At 38.6% G+C, this 19,469-nt stretch overlaps 1 protein-coding gene across 4 annotated transcripts in view; it reads right to left on the bottom strand.

Annotated features, from left to right (window-relative positions):
* The window catches only part of FERMT2 (FERM domain containing kindlin 2), a 94,915-nt gene extending 83,926 nt beyond the window's left edge, over positions 1-10,989 (bottom strand). For all 4 annotated transcript variants that reach the window (XM_036918085.2, XM_036918114.2, XM_036918103.2 and 1 more), the window contains exons 1-2: positions 10,859-10,989; positions 10,292-10,457 (exon numbers count right to left, since the gene is read on the bottom strand). In XM_036918085.2, coding sequence (XP_036773980.1) covers positions 10,292-10,448 — 157 coding nt within the window. In that variant the 5' untranslated portion in view covers positions 10,449-10,457; positions 10,859-10,989. The remainder of the gene's footprint in view (positions 1-10,291; positions 10,458-10,858) is intronic.
* Between the last annotated feature and the right edge of the window lie 8,480 nt (positions 10,990-19,469).

The raw sequence follows: 19,469 nt of genomic DNA, 5'->3' as shown, positions 1-19,469 counted from the left end.
GCTGAAGTTACTCTACAAGAAGATATGTCAAGGAAATAATCTTACCATGTTTACTTCCGCCTGCTACTTCTATAGCTTTTCTTCTTCCTTCCTAATTACAACCCTTAAATAGAATTTGTGCCTCATATCAAATTTACCGAGTATCATAATTCTTCCAAGTGGTAAAGATACCTCAAGACAAATGCTGGGCATAGAAGCCACAGGGCATAAATATGCAAAGAAGTAAAAAGCTAACCTTTTCAAACAATAAGGCTTCTCTCTCACTTACCAACTTTACATTTCCCTGTATGGCCCCGGAAGATGACTGGTTAGCCAGAGACAGGTAAGATTCCTCAGGGAGGAACAACCTAAGACAGGCACAGTCGCAGGGGGGCCATCAGGTGAGAAATTGGGGATCAACAGAGGTGAGGCTTAGAACCTCACCCCCCCTGTTCTGAGAGAAATCTTCTGCATATGTGGATGTTTTATTGCCCTTGTCTAGCTTGGATTAACACATAGTCTACAGGCACACACCTGATCATCTACATTTGCTCTCTTACAACACTAAACTATGTTTTCTACCTTTATCTTGTATCTACCTACCACTTCAGCATTTTATTAAAAATAATAATGAAAGAAATGTGGTATCCACATATAAATCAAGTATAAAAATCAAATGAAAAAAAAAAATCAAATGAGTATTCATATTTGAACTGACTGTTTATAGTTCATAATGCATGAGCAAAACCAAAAGTTTCTGTGATGACTGCCCTTGTACTGTTCACCATGTAACTTATTCACTATGTAAGAATTTGTTCTCCATGTAAGAACTTGTTCGTTATGCTTCAGAAGATTGGAGACTGACGATAATTAGGCTTGGGGTGGATTAATGATTGTGCATTGAGTATTGACTCTCCTATACAGAATTTTATTGTTGTTAACAACCATTTGATCAATAAATATGAGAGATGCCCTCACCAAAAAAAAAAAAAAAAAAGTACACACTTCCTATTGTAAAATAAATAAGTAACTGGGATGTAATGTATAGCATAAGGAATATAGTCAAAAATATTGTAACAACTTGGTATGGTGATAACTGGTACCTAGAATTATCATGTATATAAATGTTGAATCACTGTGTTGTACACCTGAAACTAATGTAATGTAATACTGTGTGTCAACTACCTTTCAATAAAAAATAATTATCTACAAAAAAAAAAAAAAAAATCATTCTACTAATTACCAGGGATTCTCTGCATCCTTTTAAAATACCATGCCAAGGTCATATGCAACTATAAGTGGCCATGTTTTACAATAAATTCTTAAACACCAACAAAGTTAACGTTTTTAAATAAGGCATTTGTCTAAACCAGAAAATTACACTTGTTGGAAATACCCTCCATTTTAGCATAGTTTATAATTTTGTATATATTAGACTATAAAACCAGCTTCTAAGACATCTTTGTCATACTTTCCTTATATTACCAATAGTCATGCAAGGTAGCACAATAAAGTTAAAATACATTCCTAATATGGTAGAAAATAAGTTAATACTATTTGGCTTACCAGTATAAAAAGAAACATTCTCAATTTTTTATAAAATATTACATTTCTCTAGCTCAGTAAAAGGATAAATTTGTATACCACTAAAATAAGCATGGACTACAGTCATTACAGCTACATTTACAAAGACTATTCTAAAACACTTCATATATTTTAACTAACTTAATCCTTATAATAATCCTACAATAAAGGTACTATTATTATCCCGATTTTACAGATGAGCAACCAGAGACACAGGTCACACAGCACAAGGGTGCACAGCTAGAATTTGGTAAAGTCAGGATTGTGACACAAGTAGGCTGCCCCCCAGTAATGTTCCACAAGAGTATTCCACCACAGCAACACAATTCATCAACACCCTGCATAAATTTTAAATTGATACAGCAACTGTTTGCTTTTTTTTTCCAAGTTATTTTTAATTTCACAAGTTAATTTTAATTTCAAAAAATTACAAAATTCAGGAGCTACATTAAGGAACATTAAGCTGGGAGGCACTTATCCAATAGATATCTTTGTCTACAATCAATAATGTTGGCATTTTACTGGTGTTTTATTCATAACCCTGTTTGTTCCATTAAGAAAAAGATAATCAGAATCATCATTACACTGATGCTTTGAAATTACAATTGATCTTTAAAACATCTGATGTAGTTTTTACTTGCAGAATATAAAAATAACACAGTTAAATATCTGAGAGAAGATTCACTACAGATTCTAAAGCAGATGATCCTGGGGCTGGATATTATCAGCTTCCTAACCTTGAAAACTGTGTAAGAGTTGCCCAAGGATACCCTGAAGCTGGCTTGTTTTTATACAACTAGAGAGTAGATAACTGAGTCTGAAAACTGAATCATGAAAGGAAAGGAAATCCAAATGTAAACCTCAAATTTTAATCATTTACTGCTTATCTTCTCTTATATATACCAATTCACTTAGAAGCAGATTACTGAAACTGAGAGAAAATATCGTAAGATATGATTTTCAAAATATTTTACCACATAGTTCTAGGTCACTATGAATAGTATATTCTAAACAAAGGAAAGTAGACCAGGATTTGAATAAGGACTCCTTAAACCACAACAGTAGTGTTTTAGAACGGCGTATCTTCCAGGTTAGAAAGGCAACACATTTGAAAAACAATTTTCAAAGAACTAATAACATTAGAGGAACTTAAGTGAACATTTATTCTGTATTTATGCTGTACAAACAAGGAAACTGAAATTCTGAAAATTGAAAATCATGACTTCAAAAAAAAATCACAGCTATTAAGCGGTATAGCCAGGATTGGAACCCAGATTCACTTATTTCTTCCTGTAACATTAAACCCTGAATCGTTTCTTTTATTACTCAGATGCTTCACTCTAGGTCCACTTTTATAACTGAAGTTCTAAAAAAATCAAAGTTTTCTAATAGATTCATAACTCAGTTCTCATTGGACCATTATTTTATATCTTAGATTCTACCACATTAAATTTGTAATTATATAAAGTTAATATGATGCAATTATTTTTCTGATACATAAAGTATATATACCTCATATACCTTTAACATGTAAAAAATCAACAAGCTATACAACTTGTTGGACAAAATCTCTGCAACCTTGATTAAGCAGATTTCAAACATGACAGTTAAAAAAAAAAGTTTAATCCAAAAAAGAAAAAACTTCATGCAATAGACTTCATTAAAATTAAGATTTCTGCTCCTTGTTAAGGAAAGACAAGCCACAGTCTGTCTAGGGAAAAAAATACTGCAAACACATGTCTGACAAAGGACTACATCTAGAATATATAAAGAACTCTTAAAACTCAGTAAGAAAACAACATAATTTTTTTTAAACAGGCAAAAGACACTTCACTTATCTTACATGCCACAGAAAGCATTATAAACATATAAAAGCTCCCCAGTATCATTAGTTATTAGGGAAATGTGAATTAAAATCATCAGATAAACACTACATACTTATTTATCTGTTTAAAATTAAACACAAACAAAAACTGGTAATACTGTGTGCTTGGGGACGACTCAAAGCAAATGCAACTCTCACAGAATTTTTTTTAGTTCTCATACAATGCTGATAGGTACTGCAAAACGACATGGCCACTTTGGAAAAAGTTTGGCAGTTTCTTACAAACTTAAGCATATACATAGTATACTACCAGCAACCTCACTCCTTGGTAGTTATCCAAGAGAAATGAAAATATATGCTCATGCAAATGTTTACAGCAGTCCTATTTACATCTCTCTAAACTGGAAATAACACAAATGTCCTTCAACTGGTGAATGGATAAACTGACTCAGCAATAAAAAAAAATACTGATACATGCACACATATACAAATTAATCTAAACCATATTATGCTAAAGTTTTTAAATAAAACAAAACATTAACTCAAAGAAACCAAACTCAAAGCTACATACTGTATGGTTCCACTTACAGGACATTCCAGAAAAGGCAAACTATCAATAGTTTTCAGGAGTTGGGGTTGAAGGGCTGGGTTGATTATAAAAGAACACAAGAAACTCTTTGGAGTGTTGGTAAAATTCTCTATCTTGGCTGGGGCAGTTTTACATGACTGTATACGTTTGTCAAAACTTAGGCACATTATACTAAAAAGGATGAATATTACTGTATATAAATTATAATTCAGTAAGATTGACATTAAGAAAAAACAAGAAAAATGCAGTAATTATGCAAATAATGTTACAAATGAATTATGATATGAATTTGTAACCAAAAATCCAAGTGTAGAATATCACATCTCAATCTTTAAAAATTATTTTAAAATATTCCTTTAGAATATTTGTTTACTTCACACTAGGTATATATACTATTTTGTAGCATACCATGGCATTAGCATTATAAAAATACTGCATACATTTGGTTTTCTTTGAAACCAGTTTCATTGGTTTTTAAATGGGCCCAATGTTTTCAAGTGCCACAAAACAATTTGTCATTCCTTTGTTCTAACAGAATAAAAAACATTGCTTGTCCAAAATTTAACTTGCTACTGAATGCCTTCATGGTTATAAATTTTTCAAATCTCTAAAATAACATGATCCACTTATCAGTCCATTCCATTTCAGAAATCTCATGAATATGCTATTTCAATAGCTCTTTGCTACATTACAGAGGCAGGTGTGTATTTGGAAGTGAGAGGAAGGGTGGAATGAGAGCTATTTTTCTTGTTTAGAGGGTGAAAACACAAAGCAGTCCCAAACTAAGTTCATTCTGAGGAGTACAATTCTCTACTGTTAATGCTGGAACCTATTCAAGTTAGATAATCTAGCTTATGTTTCAACTCCTTTTAAAAGCAGTTCTTTTCTTCCAATTCAATATATTCAGGGACTTTCAATGCCACTGAGAAAATAGCCACTCTTTTGATTTGTATAGCACTAATAGCTTACATCATGCATTTTCATATATATTATCTTTTAATTCTCACCAATACCTATGAGAAAGTTTTTAAATTTCCATTTTACAGATGTCAAAACCCACTCAGGTTGGATTAGTTTGGTTCAAAGATCACACAAACCAGTTGTGGCAGGGCCAGAATGTTGTTTCTTATTACTCTGTGTATCCATCAGCACCTACTACAATCTGAAGACATGCAACGTTACAGGAAATGTACACCCAAAAATGTCTAAAAATATTATCAATACCTTACTAATAGTAAGCTAAGAAGAAAACTGAACTTTATAAAATATATGAAAAAGAACCTACAAAAGTATTATGAAGTGAAATTCACACTGACAAAGAATCTACATTACAAAACTAAATGTCTTGAAAGGCTAGAGAACTGTTCTATTAGGGTCACTAGAAAGCCTGAAAACAAGTACTATTAAAATATTGTATTTTAATGCAATATTTATAAATCATTTATTATGTACTCTCCTGTGGTTCCAAACTTGGTAGCCATTGTGTATACTCAAGGAGACTGAGTAAAGAAGTCAATTTAGTGGCAACTAAATGTGGAATGAGATCATGGATGGGAAATCAAAAGGCATTTACTGGAACAACTGACAAATCTGAACATGGATGCATATTAGAGAACACGATTGAAACAATGTTAAATTTCTTGAATTTGATAACTTTAATATGTAAGTAATATGTATCCTTACTCTTAGGTGATACATATTTCAAATACTCAGGGATGAAAGGTTATGTCTGCAACTTACTCAAAAGTTTCAAAAAATGTGTGCCCACAAAAAATCAAATGGCAAAATGCTAACTGGTGATCAAGATGAAGTTATGCAATACGCACTGTTATTCTTGAACTTATAAATTTGAAATTTCAAAAAATAAGGACTTGAAGATAAAAAGCAAAACTATAAATTTTCTGTTTTCTTCAGTGGCTATTACACATTTCCAGTATCTTTTGTAAGAAACTGAATGAAAACAAATGTATTCATTTTAATGTCTCTATAAAGCTAATTCTAGTTGTAATCAAACAGTACTTGATTTTTTTTTAAATAGGGCATAAAACAAGGCAGCAAAAACAATGTATCCAAGGAATAGCTCATATTTTATTTGGTGCTATGAGAATTTTAGTAAAATTTACATACTGTTCTCTATTTTTATGGAGGTTACAATTTGCTAATGAACAGATAAAATTCAATGTCCAGTTCCTATGGACCACTAACACATTTCTGAACACTGAGTAAACTTGCTATCAGATAGTACGTGTTTAACTAAAATTCAACTCACTTTAATACATGATTTCATCGTTGCTTCTCCCACCTTACTCCAAAATATTTTTAGCAATTTTTTTATAACCTTAATATATTTTACTGTGAATGCAGTAAGGCTCTACTAGATAGACTCTTATTTCCATGAATTCAACCATAAACCCTCAGGGGAAAAACTGAGGATTTCAACAGCATAGACACCATTCCACTTAAATAAGCCTGCCTTCCCCAAGGAGCACTAAGCAGAGTACAGTGAAGCTGTCCATCGACATATGCCTCTCTTTGTGTGCATCTTCCCAAGGTCCAATTCCAGTGAAGTACTTCTGTGTGACAAAGCCACTACGCAAGCCAACCTCTTCATCTGGTGCTCAACTAAAGAAATTTGTTTTTTTAGTTTCTTAAGGAAAAACTAGCTATTCTTTCTGTACTCCCATGAGATGGAATGAATGTATACAGTATTTTGTTGTTGTTCTATGTGCTAACTTCACAACTAACTCGATCCTAACATGCAACTCCAACATAAATATACTATATTTCATTATTATGGCAACAGCATGGCACACTTTAAAGCAAAGACATCTAAAGGCTACGTTCAGAAACATTCCTCAAATTTTCTGTCAACTCCTTCCTTTCCTTTTAAGCTACTCCTTAAAGAGTTACCTAAGAGAGTTACTTGGTTACTAAGAGTACCCCAACTTGCATTTTCTTTCCCTCTGCATTACTATTTAACCTGATCTAGCCCAACTTCTACATTCTTCCTAATCAGAATTAGAGGAAATCAGTCTATTCCAACCTCTAAGCTCATAAAGATGTTGGCTGGAGACTTCCTTTCATGGAGTTCCAAGTTACAGTAAATTCCTTAACTTCCAACTAATACAAATTTTTAATTTTTACAGAAAGATTAAGAATCTAATTGTACATATTTAAAAGGCAATTTTTATAAAGTAATAATAAAACATACTGAAATGTACCATCTCTTTGGCATTTAGAATCCTCACACTGACTAAGCTCCAAATTCTAAGTAGAACATGCTTCTTGATCTCCAGAGTAACTACTAGAGAGGAATCCCTTAAAACTGGGCCTCATACTTACAAAATTTATTTTTGAATACAATTATTTTATAATTTTATTTTGATGTCTTATTTTTATAATCTTTATCGCCGGTGTTTAAGATTTTAACTCTTTAAAAAAAAAATGCAAGTTTCAAAATTGTTTTTAACAAAAAGTGAAATAAAAAATTTTAAATTCCATTTAAAGCTTTCAATCTGGATTTTTTTTTAATAAGAAGGTGAAAATAATTTTTCATTGTTATTTTTCAGAATGAGGTAAACAGACAGATGTTGAGATTGTTTGTCTAGTTATCAGCCTGGACTAAATAACAGATAATAAAAGTTTCTGTGACATCAGGGTTTAATTCCCTAAAGCCCACTTCTTCAATGGTGTACACTATTTTCTTTTAAAAGATTAGTGCAGAATGACAAGTGTGTTTTATACTAAGATTTAAAAGGGATCATTCAGATTTTTTAATTAAAGTCATAAATCAAAGAATTATAGTTTAGTGACCTTAACTGAAGTGCAAAAGTTCTCTATAAAATTCTAACTAAATATAAAGATATTGCTGACACAGATGAAAGAAGCATTATTGACTTTTTTAGCTTGCTTAATTAAAGTGCTTAAGTCTGAGATGAACACTGTACCTTCACAATAAGGCTGACCTTCAAGGGCCAAACCAGAGTTGTATCATAACCTTTTATTTAATCACAGACTTCTTTGAGAATCCAAGGAACGCTAAGAAGTCTCTTCCTAGAAAATTCCCTGCAGTCCTCTGAGGCCTGAGATCCTGTGCCATCTGATCCCTACCATGATCTCCACCTCTTATCATGTAGACCCCCGCAAGCTGCTTTGATCTTCTTTAGCTGTTGACAAGCAGCCATCTAGGTCTGTCCTTTAATACCCTCCCTGAAACAAGTTAGGGCTTCAGAAAGCAGACCATTCCAGTTTTAGCTAACTCTGAAGAATTATAAAGTTCTTTTCTAATTTGACTAGCCTCGTTCTGTAAAGTTTTAAATGCTGCCCTACTGAATCTACTTACTGCCAATGAGTAACAAAACAGCTTACCATTCAAAGTAGCCAATCCTAAAACCAGGAGCAAAAAATAGTTTGAGCTCTATTTTTACCAAACAGGAAAGTCTTCAGAATTATGCTGAAAAGCACTATCTGGAAGTCAAAATATAAAAGATCAGTACTGGTTCAGTTAAAGATGAAGATGCAAGGTTTCCATATACACAGCATTTCCTAACTTGTTGGGCTTCTTTTCACTGCATAAAAAATAAAAAATGCATCAACATTAAAAGATTAAGATTATAGTCACTTAAAATTAACATCAATTCTGCCTGCAAATAGTTTATTCTCTGTATTTCTATTTATACTTGTGATTCTGTAATAAACAGTTCTAATCAATGTGATATAAATATAAGTCATTATTTATTCATTAGGTAAAGAAAGACTGGCTTTCAAGAACTCCAAGTTGTCTCAGTCACCTTCAACAGCTCTTTTTTCACAATTAAGTCTTACTGAAACCAGTGTATTAATAAGGTTCATTTATCATATATAAAGCAATCTCTGATGCAAATACATGCTTCCCTTGAAACTATTAACAGTTATATTCGTTATTCTCTTTCCTTAAGTAATCCCACACTAGTGCTCAACAAAAAAAGGTTCAAGATTTTGCAAACAGTAATTGATTTAGTCAAATCAGTTAAGCACAATTTTAACCAACAGTTAATTGGATAAACAAACAATCTAGCAAAATCTCATTCAAAGGGCTGGGAAGGGCGAGGGACACGACTCTCTTTCCTAGTCTCTGTCTCAGGGAGCCAAACAATGCACAGTCCTAAGGAGGCTCCATTGCAAGGAGCTTCATTTTGGTCTTTCAATAACTGAACTTGCCACAGGGATACAAGAAGCCCACCTAAATGAATTCTGCCTTGTTTTTGCAAATTGAATCAGGGCACTATTTCCATTAAGTTTACATGATAGGTGTACAACCCCTCGGTAAGAAATACATTTCCTGATATATAACCGCTTCTCCACTTTCCCAGAGTGGCTTGAAAAGGAATACTGTGTTTACAAAAGACACCCTCCCCACCTCAAAAAAAAAAAAAAAAAAGTCTACAAACACAATACTTACACATTTCACCTTATCAGAACTGAATTACAAACAAAAGGCAGTCCTCAGAGCATTCCTCTAGTAATAAAATCATTCAATCAGTTTATTCTTCCAGCTGAAAATGTTTTCATTCATCACAAGCAAACTGTGTCCTGCAAAATTTTCTTACACTTAATATTGTTGGATACCCTATTACTTAAAATTGAGCCAATTTAAAATCAATCCGGTATACATTTTTACCCAAGAAAATACGTCTCGTATTACTCATGTCTACTTTTTGACACAAAATTCATTCTTTCATTAGCTTGTTGAAATATAAAATCGAACGTTCGAAATAGCTTAAAGCCCGGACTGTAGATAGGCGAACACTGCCGCGCCCCTCGTAAGAGTGGATGACTGGAACATTTTAATACACTCCATTATGTGTACAGCTAGAGAACCTTCATACTGGCGCCAGAAGTTGAACATTTTCCAGTACAGTTTATCCTTAAATAGGTTTTACATCATCCTCAGTATCAAACGTCACCAACATTCAGATACACTGAAGAGAGTAAATGATAACCACAAACCCTTTAATAACCCCCTCAACACTCACTTAAGCACTTTTTTCCTTTCTACGTGATGTCGCTAAATTTAAGTTTTCCTCGGCAATTACGCAATTATTAAGTCGAAGGCCAAAATCGCTTTATTATGAAAACTTCAAAGTAATAAAACAAGAGGCAAAGAGAAAGACATCTATTTGCTTAAATACTAAAAGATCTTACAGTTCTAAGAAAGTTATTTGCGAGAGGTCAATCAAGATTTCCAAAATCCGCCCCTCCCCCGCGCGGTCTCCTCACCCCCACTCCCCTCGTCCGGGAGGTCTTTCCCGCGACGCGGCTGGGATGCTACTCACCGAGTTTTTCCACCAGCTTGAGCATCACCCCTCCAATATGCACCTCCCCAGTCACTCTCAGGGTGACATCGCGGTTCAGGTCCGTCACATGAACGCTCAGTTCCCAGGTCCCATCCGCATAGCAGCCATCTGGCATCCTTATCCCGTCCAGAGCCATGGCTCCTTCCTGCGAGCACGGAGGAAATGGCTCTTGTAAGCGTCACTCCCCCAAAGGAAGGCAAATCCCACCGAATTCGCAAAGTTGGCGGCGGGAGGGAGACGCCGGACCTGACGGTTTCCGCACGTACTGGGTAGAGCGGCGGCGGCGGCGGGGCTGGCCCGCGGGTGAGAACCTGCGCCCCGCGCCCCTTCCCGTGGCCCCGCACCCCCGCGCCGCGGCGACCCGCGGCGGCCCCGGCGCCGCCCGCCCGCCCGCGTCTAGCGGCCCGCGCCTAGCGGCCCTCGGCGGGCTTCACCTGCGCGCCCGCTGGCCGCGCCCCGGCCCGGGAAACGCCGCCCGCGGTCTCAGCATTCGTCCTCCCCACCCGCGCTCCCCTGCACGTCCCAGCCGGGGTCCTAGCCCCTCACCGCGCGCTCCTCGCGCTCCCGGCCCGGGGCTCGCACAGCGAAAGGTGCGGGGCGGTGGGGTGCGGCGGCCGGCCCCCTCCTCGGCCGGCAAAGCGCTGCCTCCCGGACAGAGCGACTAATGGAGTCCCGTCGTCGCGGCCCCTCGCCTCTCCCCAGCGCTCCACCCTCTCTCTCCGCCCCCTCAGCCGGGTCCCGCTCGGCAGGGCGCGCCTGCTCCCTCCTCCTCAGGCCAGCCGAGCCGCCCGGAGCGGGTCGGGCCGCCGGGCCCTGCCCCCACCGTCCCCCGCGGCCGCGCTTCGAGCGGCGGGCCCTGCGCACTCCTGGGCCGGGGGCGGGGCGGCGCGCGCGGCGGGGCAGGCGGGGGCGCCCGCGGCGGCAGCGATCTCGGCCCCGCGGAGCCGCTGCCCTTTTATGGAAAAGAAGGACCCGGCGCAGGGATTGAATCCAACATCCGGGCTTTGGGCGGCGGGACCTGAGGAGGGGGAGCGCGGGGAGCGCGGTGGCCTCCCACGGGGCGCGGGTGGGCGGCCAGGCGCAGCCTCCCGCGCGCGGGGCTCTGGCTTTGCGAGGGTCCTCGGCGGTGGGTGACGGTGCTTCCAGCGGGTGGAGAGGACTTGTCCGTGAGAAATGGCCACAGGAAATTCCCAGAGCAAGGTCGTTTCCCGGGAACAAAGTCCCCAGCCCCCTCCCCACGCCTGGAGCTAGTCCAGAAGTCGGCGCGGCCAGAGGTGCTGCGTTCCAGGACTTGGAGAGCGGGGTTTGGGACGTGAAAACTTTAAAAAGTAAATGCCCAAGGCAGCTCCCTGGACATCCCACAAAAGAATGAGAAAACCCAGAGGAAGGTGAACCACAAAAATTTCTTTGCAAGCAACGTCCGGCACAACCGGCAACTCCTACTGGACTCCCAAGAGTGCATGCGCCCTTAACCCATTCGGAGCACCAACTAGAAGTGCAACTCAAATACGTCCTAATGCTCTCGTTAGAGAAAAAAAAAAAGGGTTTTATTCAGAAACCGTTCTTCCAGTCTCTCCAGCTCTTTGTATTTGTGTGTTTTTAACGCAACTTATCTACTAAGGATTTTAGTTGGATATACATCCTCTATTCCGCCCTCAGCCACAGGTTGAAGGAATTTTAATAGTTCTGGAACGGTGTCCACAGGTACAGGGAAGAACTGAAGGATTTTACCTGTTGAGACTAGTGATGGAGAACAGTCCTCCTGCTTCTCGCTTCCCCCATTTACTGTTACGCTCCATGGACGGGCCTCTGTGTAGAAACAGCTAGCCAGGGAAATTGCCTCTCTGGCAAATGTATGGCTCAGAGTTTAGGCCGGGACTACTCAGATAAGATATCCCAGGTTCCATAAAAGACCCCAGTTTAAAAGTCTCAAAGTCGAGCTATGTCAGACACCTCGAAGAAGAACACGCACAAGACAACCTTACGTCCATCAGTACAATTGGGAAACGGGGTTAGAAGCCTCACAATTGGAACCCATAAAGGAGTGAAAGGAAGGCAGAGAAATTTAGTCAGTTGCTAGAGGTTTGGCACGAAAAATAGGGGAAACCACTACGGTATTTTCAGCTAATCATCATGGAGAAATTGGTGCCTCAAGTCTGTAGTCTCGCCACTCTCCAATTGTTTCTACTAATCCAGGTTCCAAATAATTCACTTGGAAGCAATATAAATGTCCAGAGAGGAGGGAATGTTTACATAAATTCGGGCGTTGAAAATATACAGGAACATGTTTTTAATAAAATCGGTAATTGCTTGTTAGGGTAAAAAACTGAAAATGGCATGCAGCTGTAAATCACAAGTTTATCTATTCTTAAATATTCAGAGAAAAAAGACTGGAAGGAAGTACATCAAAATGTTAAAAAGCTGCCTGGGTGTTGAGATCATGAGATTTTTTTCTTCTATATTTATTTTCTACAACTCCTACATTCAGGACTTTTCTATCACTAGCTTGAGTTGTTGCATCCAGCATCTCAATTTCTCTGTACCTGCCATTACCCTCATAATGATAGACTCAAATGAAAGCACAGCTACTGGACTCCTGGGCAGGGATTTCAAGGGTTTGCTTTTGTGTGTTTTAATACCCCAAATAAAACATGAATTCTTTAAGAGCAAGGACTTCAAATTCTTTACATTGAACACAAACTTACAAATAGCTTGGCACAAAGAAAATGGAAAAACATGCTGGTACCATGTCAGTACGAACATCAAGGAAGAGTTGGTCATGGAGAAATCTCACTTTCCACAGGTTATTTCCACATTGACCTGACCCCCAAAAGAGTTATGACAACGTGTAAGGGTGCAAAAACGTTGAGAGAGCACACATTACAAATGGCACAAAGCAAAGAAGTCGGTAGGTAGAGAGAGATTTAAAATGGAGTGGGGAGAATGAGGCTAACAACTGTACCTTAACGAACTTCTCAAGTTCTCCCATAAGGTCTGATTAACTACGGCTTCTCAAACGTGCCTTTATAGAACCAAAAATATCCACATCCTTTCTGAATATTCCCTTTCCTTCAGACAGATTTATCGGAGCAACTTTCATGTCGGAGAAACCTTTTTAATACTCAGTTTCCACATACTCTACTAGTTCTTTTTTCACTCTCCATTGAGTTACCTACTGAACAACCTCCTACCACGGTGTCTAGCGCCCACTTTTTTGAATGTTCCCTACATGGGGCTGAGAGGAGAGGATGATTTAATATTGTAAGTAACAATCCCATTTCTTTACATCTGAAATAGCTTAATTGTAGCTTTGTAAGAGACTTTACTAGCTTTAGAAAATAAGCAGTTTATGTTTGAGCAGTTTAAAGCACAGGAAAGCAGTGACCCTTTAAGCACCACTGGAGGAATAATTAGAATGGGATGGGTGCAGCTGGTCCCTCAGGCCTTCTTTCTGAGTATTTCAAGCTGTTGCTTGCTTTGAAGATTAAAGGGGAGTTAGACTTGAATCTCTAAAACTGGGATTTTTTTACCCCAGTTTATCAATTAAGACATTTGTGCATTTCTTAAATATTTACTTCCACCTAATGTTTTCCAGTATATTCGGATGTGGAATCTTACCTGAAATCCCCCACTAGAACCTCTAAGACAATGCAATACTTGTGGTACTTACATCATACTGAAAAGTAGCCGAGAACTCCAGTGTTTGGAAGAACAGCCCAAGCACTGAAAGCAGCAATATCCAAATAAGGTACCAAGCACCAGACTTAGATTTCGACCAAATGATACCTCACAGATCTGCCGTCAAATGCAGTGCTCGGGCTTGGTAATCTGCAGGTTGACTTCAGCTTCTTCTCTGAGCCTACCTAAACTGTGCTTTATATGTCTAAAAGGTTATTACTAAATATAACTACTGACTATGAAAGAGAGGCTGAGGGATAGGATAAAAGAAGGTTTGTGTGAATGTGAATGTGAATGTATATGTGTGGTTAAAAATGCGCTTAAAAAAGCCATATGAGGCCAGCAAGATGACATGTAATGCATTATTCCTGTCAAATATCTGGTGAGTAGAATTCTCTCTTTGTCTCAGGATCACCCAAAATGGAACATACTGGTAAAGCTCTGAGGAGGCAGAAACCCAGGAGCAGGGGATGTGAACTGAGAATGGGAAGGAAGGTTGCAGGGGCCACTTTGTTGATAGAAGTAGAGAGTCACCAGCAACAGCAAGAAAAGGACTGGCAGACTGAGAAAGAAGGCAGATCTGCTAGGAGTGGGGCTGTTTTGACACAGACTGAGACAAGGGCTCTGAGATAGCAACGAAATCTCTACTTCAAGGGGAAAGAAGTACACTGCTTGCATTTAGTGCTTTAGATTACAGAAAGTGTTTTGTAGAGAACCATTCTGAGAAATACTTAAAAGACTGTTTTACCTTTAAGTTTAAACATTATGTCATCTTGTAAAATGTTCTGCCCCTGAAAAAAACTTGAAATGTTCACATAATACTCACACGGCCAAGGTAGCTAAATGTGTCACCGGCCATAATGTAAGATTAAAACTATAATATTCTTACAAAAAAACATAGGAGTAAACCTCTGTAACCTTGTACTAGGCAATGGCTTCTTAGGCAAGACATCAAGGCAAAAGCAACAAAAGAAAAACTATATTGGATTTCATCAAAAATTCCTAAATTTCAAAGGACAGGATCAAAAATGTGAAAAAACAACTCAGAAAAGGGGAAAAAATATTAGCAAATCCTATATCTTTTAAGGGACTTATATCTAGAAACATTTAAAGAACAATTACCACTCAACAATAAGGAGACAAACACCCCAATTAAAAATTGACAAACTATCTGAATAGACAGTTCCCCAAAGAAGACATACAAATGGCCAATAAGCACATAATAAGATGCTCAACATCATTAGGCACCAGGGAAATGCAAATCAAAGCCACAGTGAGTGAGATAACTCTTCACACCCACTAGCATGATACAAGATGACAATAGCAAGTGTTGGCCTGGGAGAAACTGCCCCTCATGCATTGCTGATGGGAATGCAAAATGATCAGCTGCTTTGAAAAACAATTTGGCAGTTCCTCAGAACAGTAAACATGAAGTTACCATATAACCTAGCAATTTTACTCCTAGGTATATACCAAGAGAATTAAAAACATATGTCCACACAAATACTTGCATATGAATATTAATAGTAGCCAAAAGATGGAAATAACACAAATGTCTTTCAACTGATGAACGAAAGACATTTGGATTATTTCCATCTTTTGGCTGTTATTATTTGTATATACGTACTTAACAAATGACTCAAAAAAAGTCAGAAGGGAGAAAAACTCTAAAGACTAAATTATGATGTACAGATCTACTTTGAGGGCTGTGATAACCTAGCATCTGCAAGAAGGTCATCAATGAAGTCTCTGAATGTTTATGAAGAAGATAAATCTAAACAGAGAGCAGGAGTAGATGGAGTTAGGCCCATCAAGTAGACCAGTATATGAAATTTTGAGGTAGAAGTGAGCATAACATGCTCATCAGCCAGGAAGTTGGAAGGCATAAATGCCAAGGAGATGCTCAAGGGAAAAGTGAGCATAGAATGAGGCCAGACCAGGACGATAGAAGTTAGACAATGAGATAGATTGTCTCATCTATGCTTTGTTTATACTTTGCTTTAATACTCAGTTTCCACATACTCTACTAGTTCTTTTTTCTAGTAGAACTAGAAACATCATGAAAGCAATGTTCACATAAGATTAATCCAATAAAACTACGCTTGATGGATTGGAAGAACTAGATACTAGAATCAAGAAGGTTGATTTGAAATCTATTCATAACTTAGATGTAAGAAAAAGTCTTTGGATGGTAAGGTAAGTAATGGGGTGGGGGGTGGATGGAATTTCAAAAGATTTACTGTCAAGAGTTTTTGAGCATTTTTGATGTTCTAACTGCTGTGCAGGGAACTTTAAATGCTCCTTGCCACAACCCTGTGTTTTTATTACCTTTTTTTAATGTGAGTTAACTGTTAGCCAGATTGGTTATCTGGTTATGTAACTTGTCCTAAAACACCCAGATGGTATATGGAAGAACTGGGATTAAAATCTATGTCTGAAAAAGGTCATAAAATGCTTCAAGGTTTTTGTTTAGGTGACCAGGAAGAACAGTGGAGGTACTGAATTGAGAAATAGAAGCTCTGAGGGGACTGAATTTAGGGAGCAAGAGAAAGATGAAGCATCTTAAAAAAGAAATATCGAACTTGGGGTAAGAGCTGTAGTATATCCCAGTGGAAACATTTAGAAAGCAATTAGATAAATAAGCCCAGCAATCTTGTGAGAGGATCAGATCACACAGAGAAATCATTAACATAGACACAAGCCTTAATTGATGGCTCAGCTCCCCAAATGAGACTGACCCTTGGGTAACTGCTTCCAAAGGCAGTAGAAAAGGTAGGAGAAAAGTCACCTAAGGCAACAGAGAAGAAGGGATCAGAGATAGGAAAAGAATAAGGTTAGTCCATTTTCAGGCAAGTGAAAGGAGAAAAAAAAATAAAAGAAAAAGAAGGGAAGGACAGGAAGAAAGGAAGGAAGAGAGGGAGGAAGGGAGGAAGAAATAAGAGAAACTATTTCAAGAAGGAAAAGGTGGGGACAGTGACTGTAATGGGGTATGTGGTGGGGACTTGATAATGGGGGGAGTCTAGTAAACACAATGTTGCTCATGTAATTGTACATTAATTATACCAAAATAAAAAACAGAAAAATAGAAAAAGAAGGAAAAGGTGGTCAGCAGTATCAAATGATGCAGGCAAGTCCAGGAGATTTTAATGAGTGATTTAAGAACACAAGGACTGGCGAGAATCACTGTTCACCTTGCAGAGGACAGTTTATTGCCCACTGAAGACAGGTTTCAAAGAGTTAAAAAAAAAAAAAAAGGGAAGTTTATCAGCTGAAGGAAAGCAAGAAACAGTAATTTGGAAGTGCCATAGGAGCAAAGATGCTTTTTTGAAACAAAGGAGATCTGAGCGTACATGAAGACTGTGGAAATGTAAGAGGGACATGGTTGCTTAACACACCACTTTGCAAGGAAGACTCTAACCATTTTATAAAAATAGAAACACAGCAGTATACAGCAAATCAAAGCATACATATATTTAAATGATACTGGTTATATTAGCCAATGAAAGGGTGGGGCTGGCTGGGTTATTGTGCTGCTCAGATGGACACCCTACCCAGAGGTCAGATTGGGGGTGGGGATGTAAGAAAGGAAGGATGTGATTAAGAGATTATTTCAGCACAACTAGGGCAGAGATTGAGGCCCATCAGGGAAAACCAGTGGTGAAAGCACAGATGCCGACTTGCCCAGCCCACAGGTGTTGCTGGGGTTCAGCTGGCCTGAGCACAGTAGGGCCATCATCTGTAAATCACTGGGAGGCTACAGGCCAAAAGGCAAATCCACACAGCTGCCTTCCTGAAGTCAATTCCTGCAGCACAGCAACATTTCCGACTTGATCAGTGTTTCCTTGTTAATGAATACACTAGGCCTCTCCCCGTTTTTCAGTGTTATTTATTGTCTAGCTGGTTCCTCCCAGTTTTTGGTGGCAGGTAAACTGCTGCTCCCCAGCCCCCATTCTGAGAAATGATCCCTATCCTTTGGGCTTGGTACCACAGTGTCCTCTTCAAATGCACAAACCTTCTATTCTTCCCAAACCAGGAGTTGCAGTTCCACTAAAAGAGCCAAACCAAAAAGTCATCTACAATTCCAATTGCCCTAGGGACAACTCAGTCCAACTTGGAAGGACAAAAGTGCTTTTTATCTCTGTGCTCCAAGGGCACCTTGTGCTTAGGTGACAGAGAATTGACCACAGCTGAACATCACCATCTGGTGCCTGGGAGGTGTCACTGCAGATCTTTCCACTCCTTTGAACTAAATTCAACAAACAATTAATTGAGAACTTAGTAAGCAAATGGAAAAACTGTCCCTGAACTTACTAAAGATAAACTCTTTCTTTTGGGGTCCCATACTCACTTTAGGACTGTGCTTTTGGAGGTATCCACCCTTTATCCACATCAGCAGCTTTTCCTGTTCCATCTAATTCTCCTCTTGCTTCCAGATCATTGTCTTCACAGTATAAACAATACAAACAGATGGTATAAATCTACTATCTTCTATTTAAAGAAAGAAGGAAAAAGTTCTTTCTTGGTCACATATATCCTTCCGCTACCTGTTTACCACTATGGTCCCCTGGAACACAAAGCCACTCAAATGAGATCCTTATATGTAGCATCTCTACTTCCTCAACTCTAAATTATTTTTTAACTCACCGCCAAATTGGTCCTTTCCACCACTCCACTGAAATTGTTCTTTCTTTCACTGTTGACCTCTGCGTTGCAAAACATGTGGTGCTTTTCCATCCTGTTCTTACTCAACCTCTCAGCAGCATTAGATGCTTGCTGGCTCTCTTTCTAAATGCTCATTCCTCTTGGAATCTAAATTGCCATCTCTTTTTTGCTTCCACTGCTCTGTTCTCTTTTTTCAGTCTCCCTTGCTGGTTCCTTATCCTGTAGCTAATCTCTAAATTCAGAATGGTTTGTATGGGAACTTATTCAGGACCTCTTTTCTTCTCCATGTGCATTATTTCTCTAATTGATCTCATCCTACCTTGAGACTTAAAATGCTGTCACTAGGATGATGATTCCCAAATTTCTAACCCACACCTGTCCTTGAGGCTCCAGACTTGGAGATCCACATGTAATAGGCATTTCAAACTAACATGTGCAATGTGAAACTGACTTTCTTCCAATACCTATTCCTGCTCTGGTGTTTTCCGTCTCAATAAATGACACTACTGCTCATTCACTTGCTAATTCTAAAAACTAGGAGTCACCTTGATTTCCCACATTCCTTTATCAGCCTCTCTCCATGACTAGTTTAATGCTAAGTCTGTCTCTAAAAGAGATCCCAAATCAACCCACGTCACCACCCTACTCCTAGCTACTGTCTTCTCACTTGGGTTATTCATTCAATAGCCTCCTAAGTGGCCTTTGCTCTTTCCCTTTCCAGTCCATTTCTTATACAGTAGCCTACGTGGTCCTTAAAATATGGAAATGACATTCACTCTTCTTTCAAGAACCTTTGATCAGGCTTAGAATAAAATCC

Source organism: Manis pentadactyla, chromosome 11 (genome assembly GCF_030020395.1).
Source record: "Manis pentadactyla isolate mManPen7 chromosome 11, mManPen7.hap1, whole genome shotgun sequence".
Lineage (NCBI taxonomy): Eukaryota > Metazoa > Chordata > Mammalia > Pholidota > Manidae > Manis > Manis pentadactyla.
Note: the sequence above shows the minus strand (reverse complement) of the source record. Positions and strands in the feature narration are given on the sequence as shown.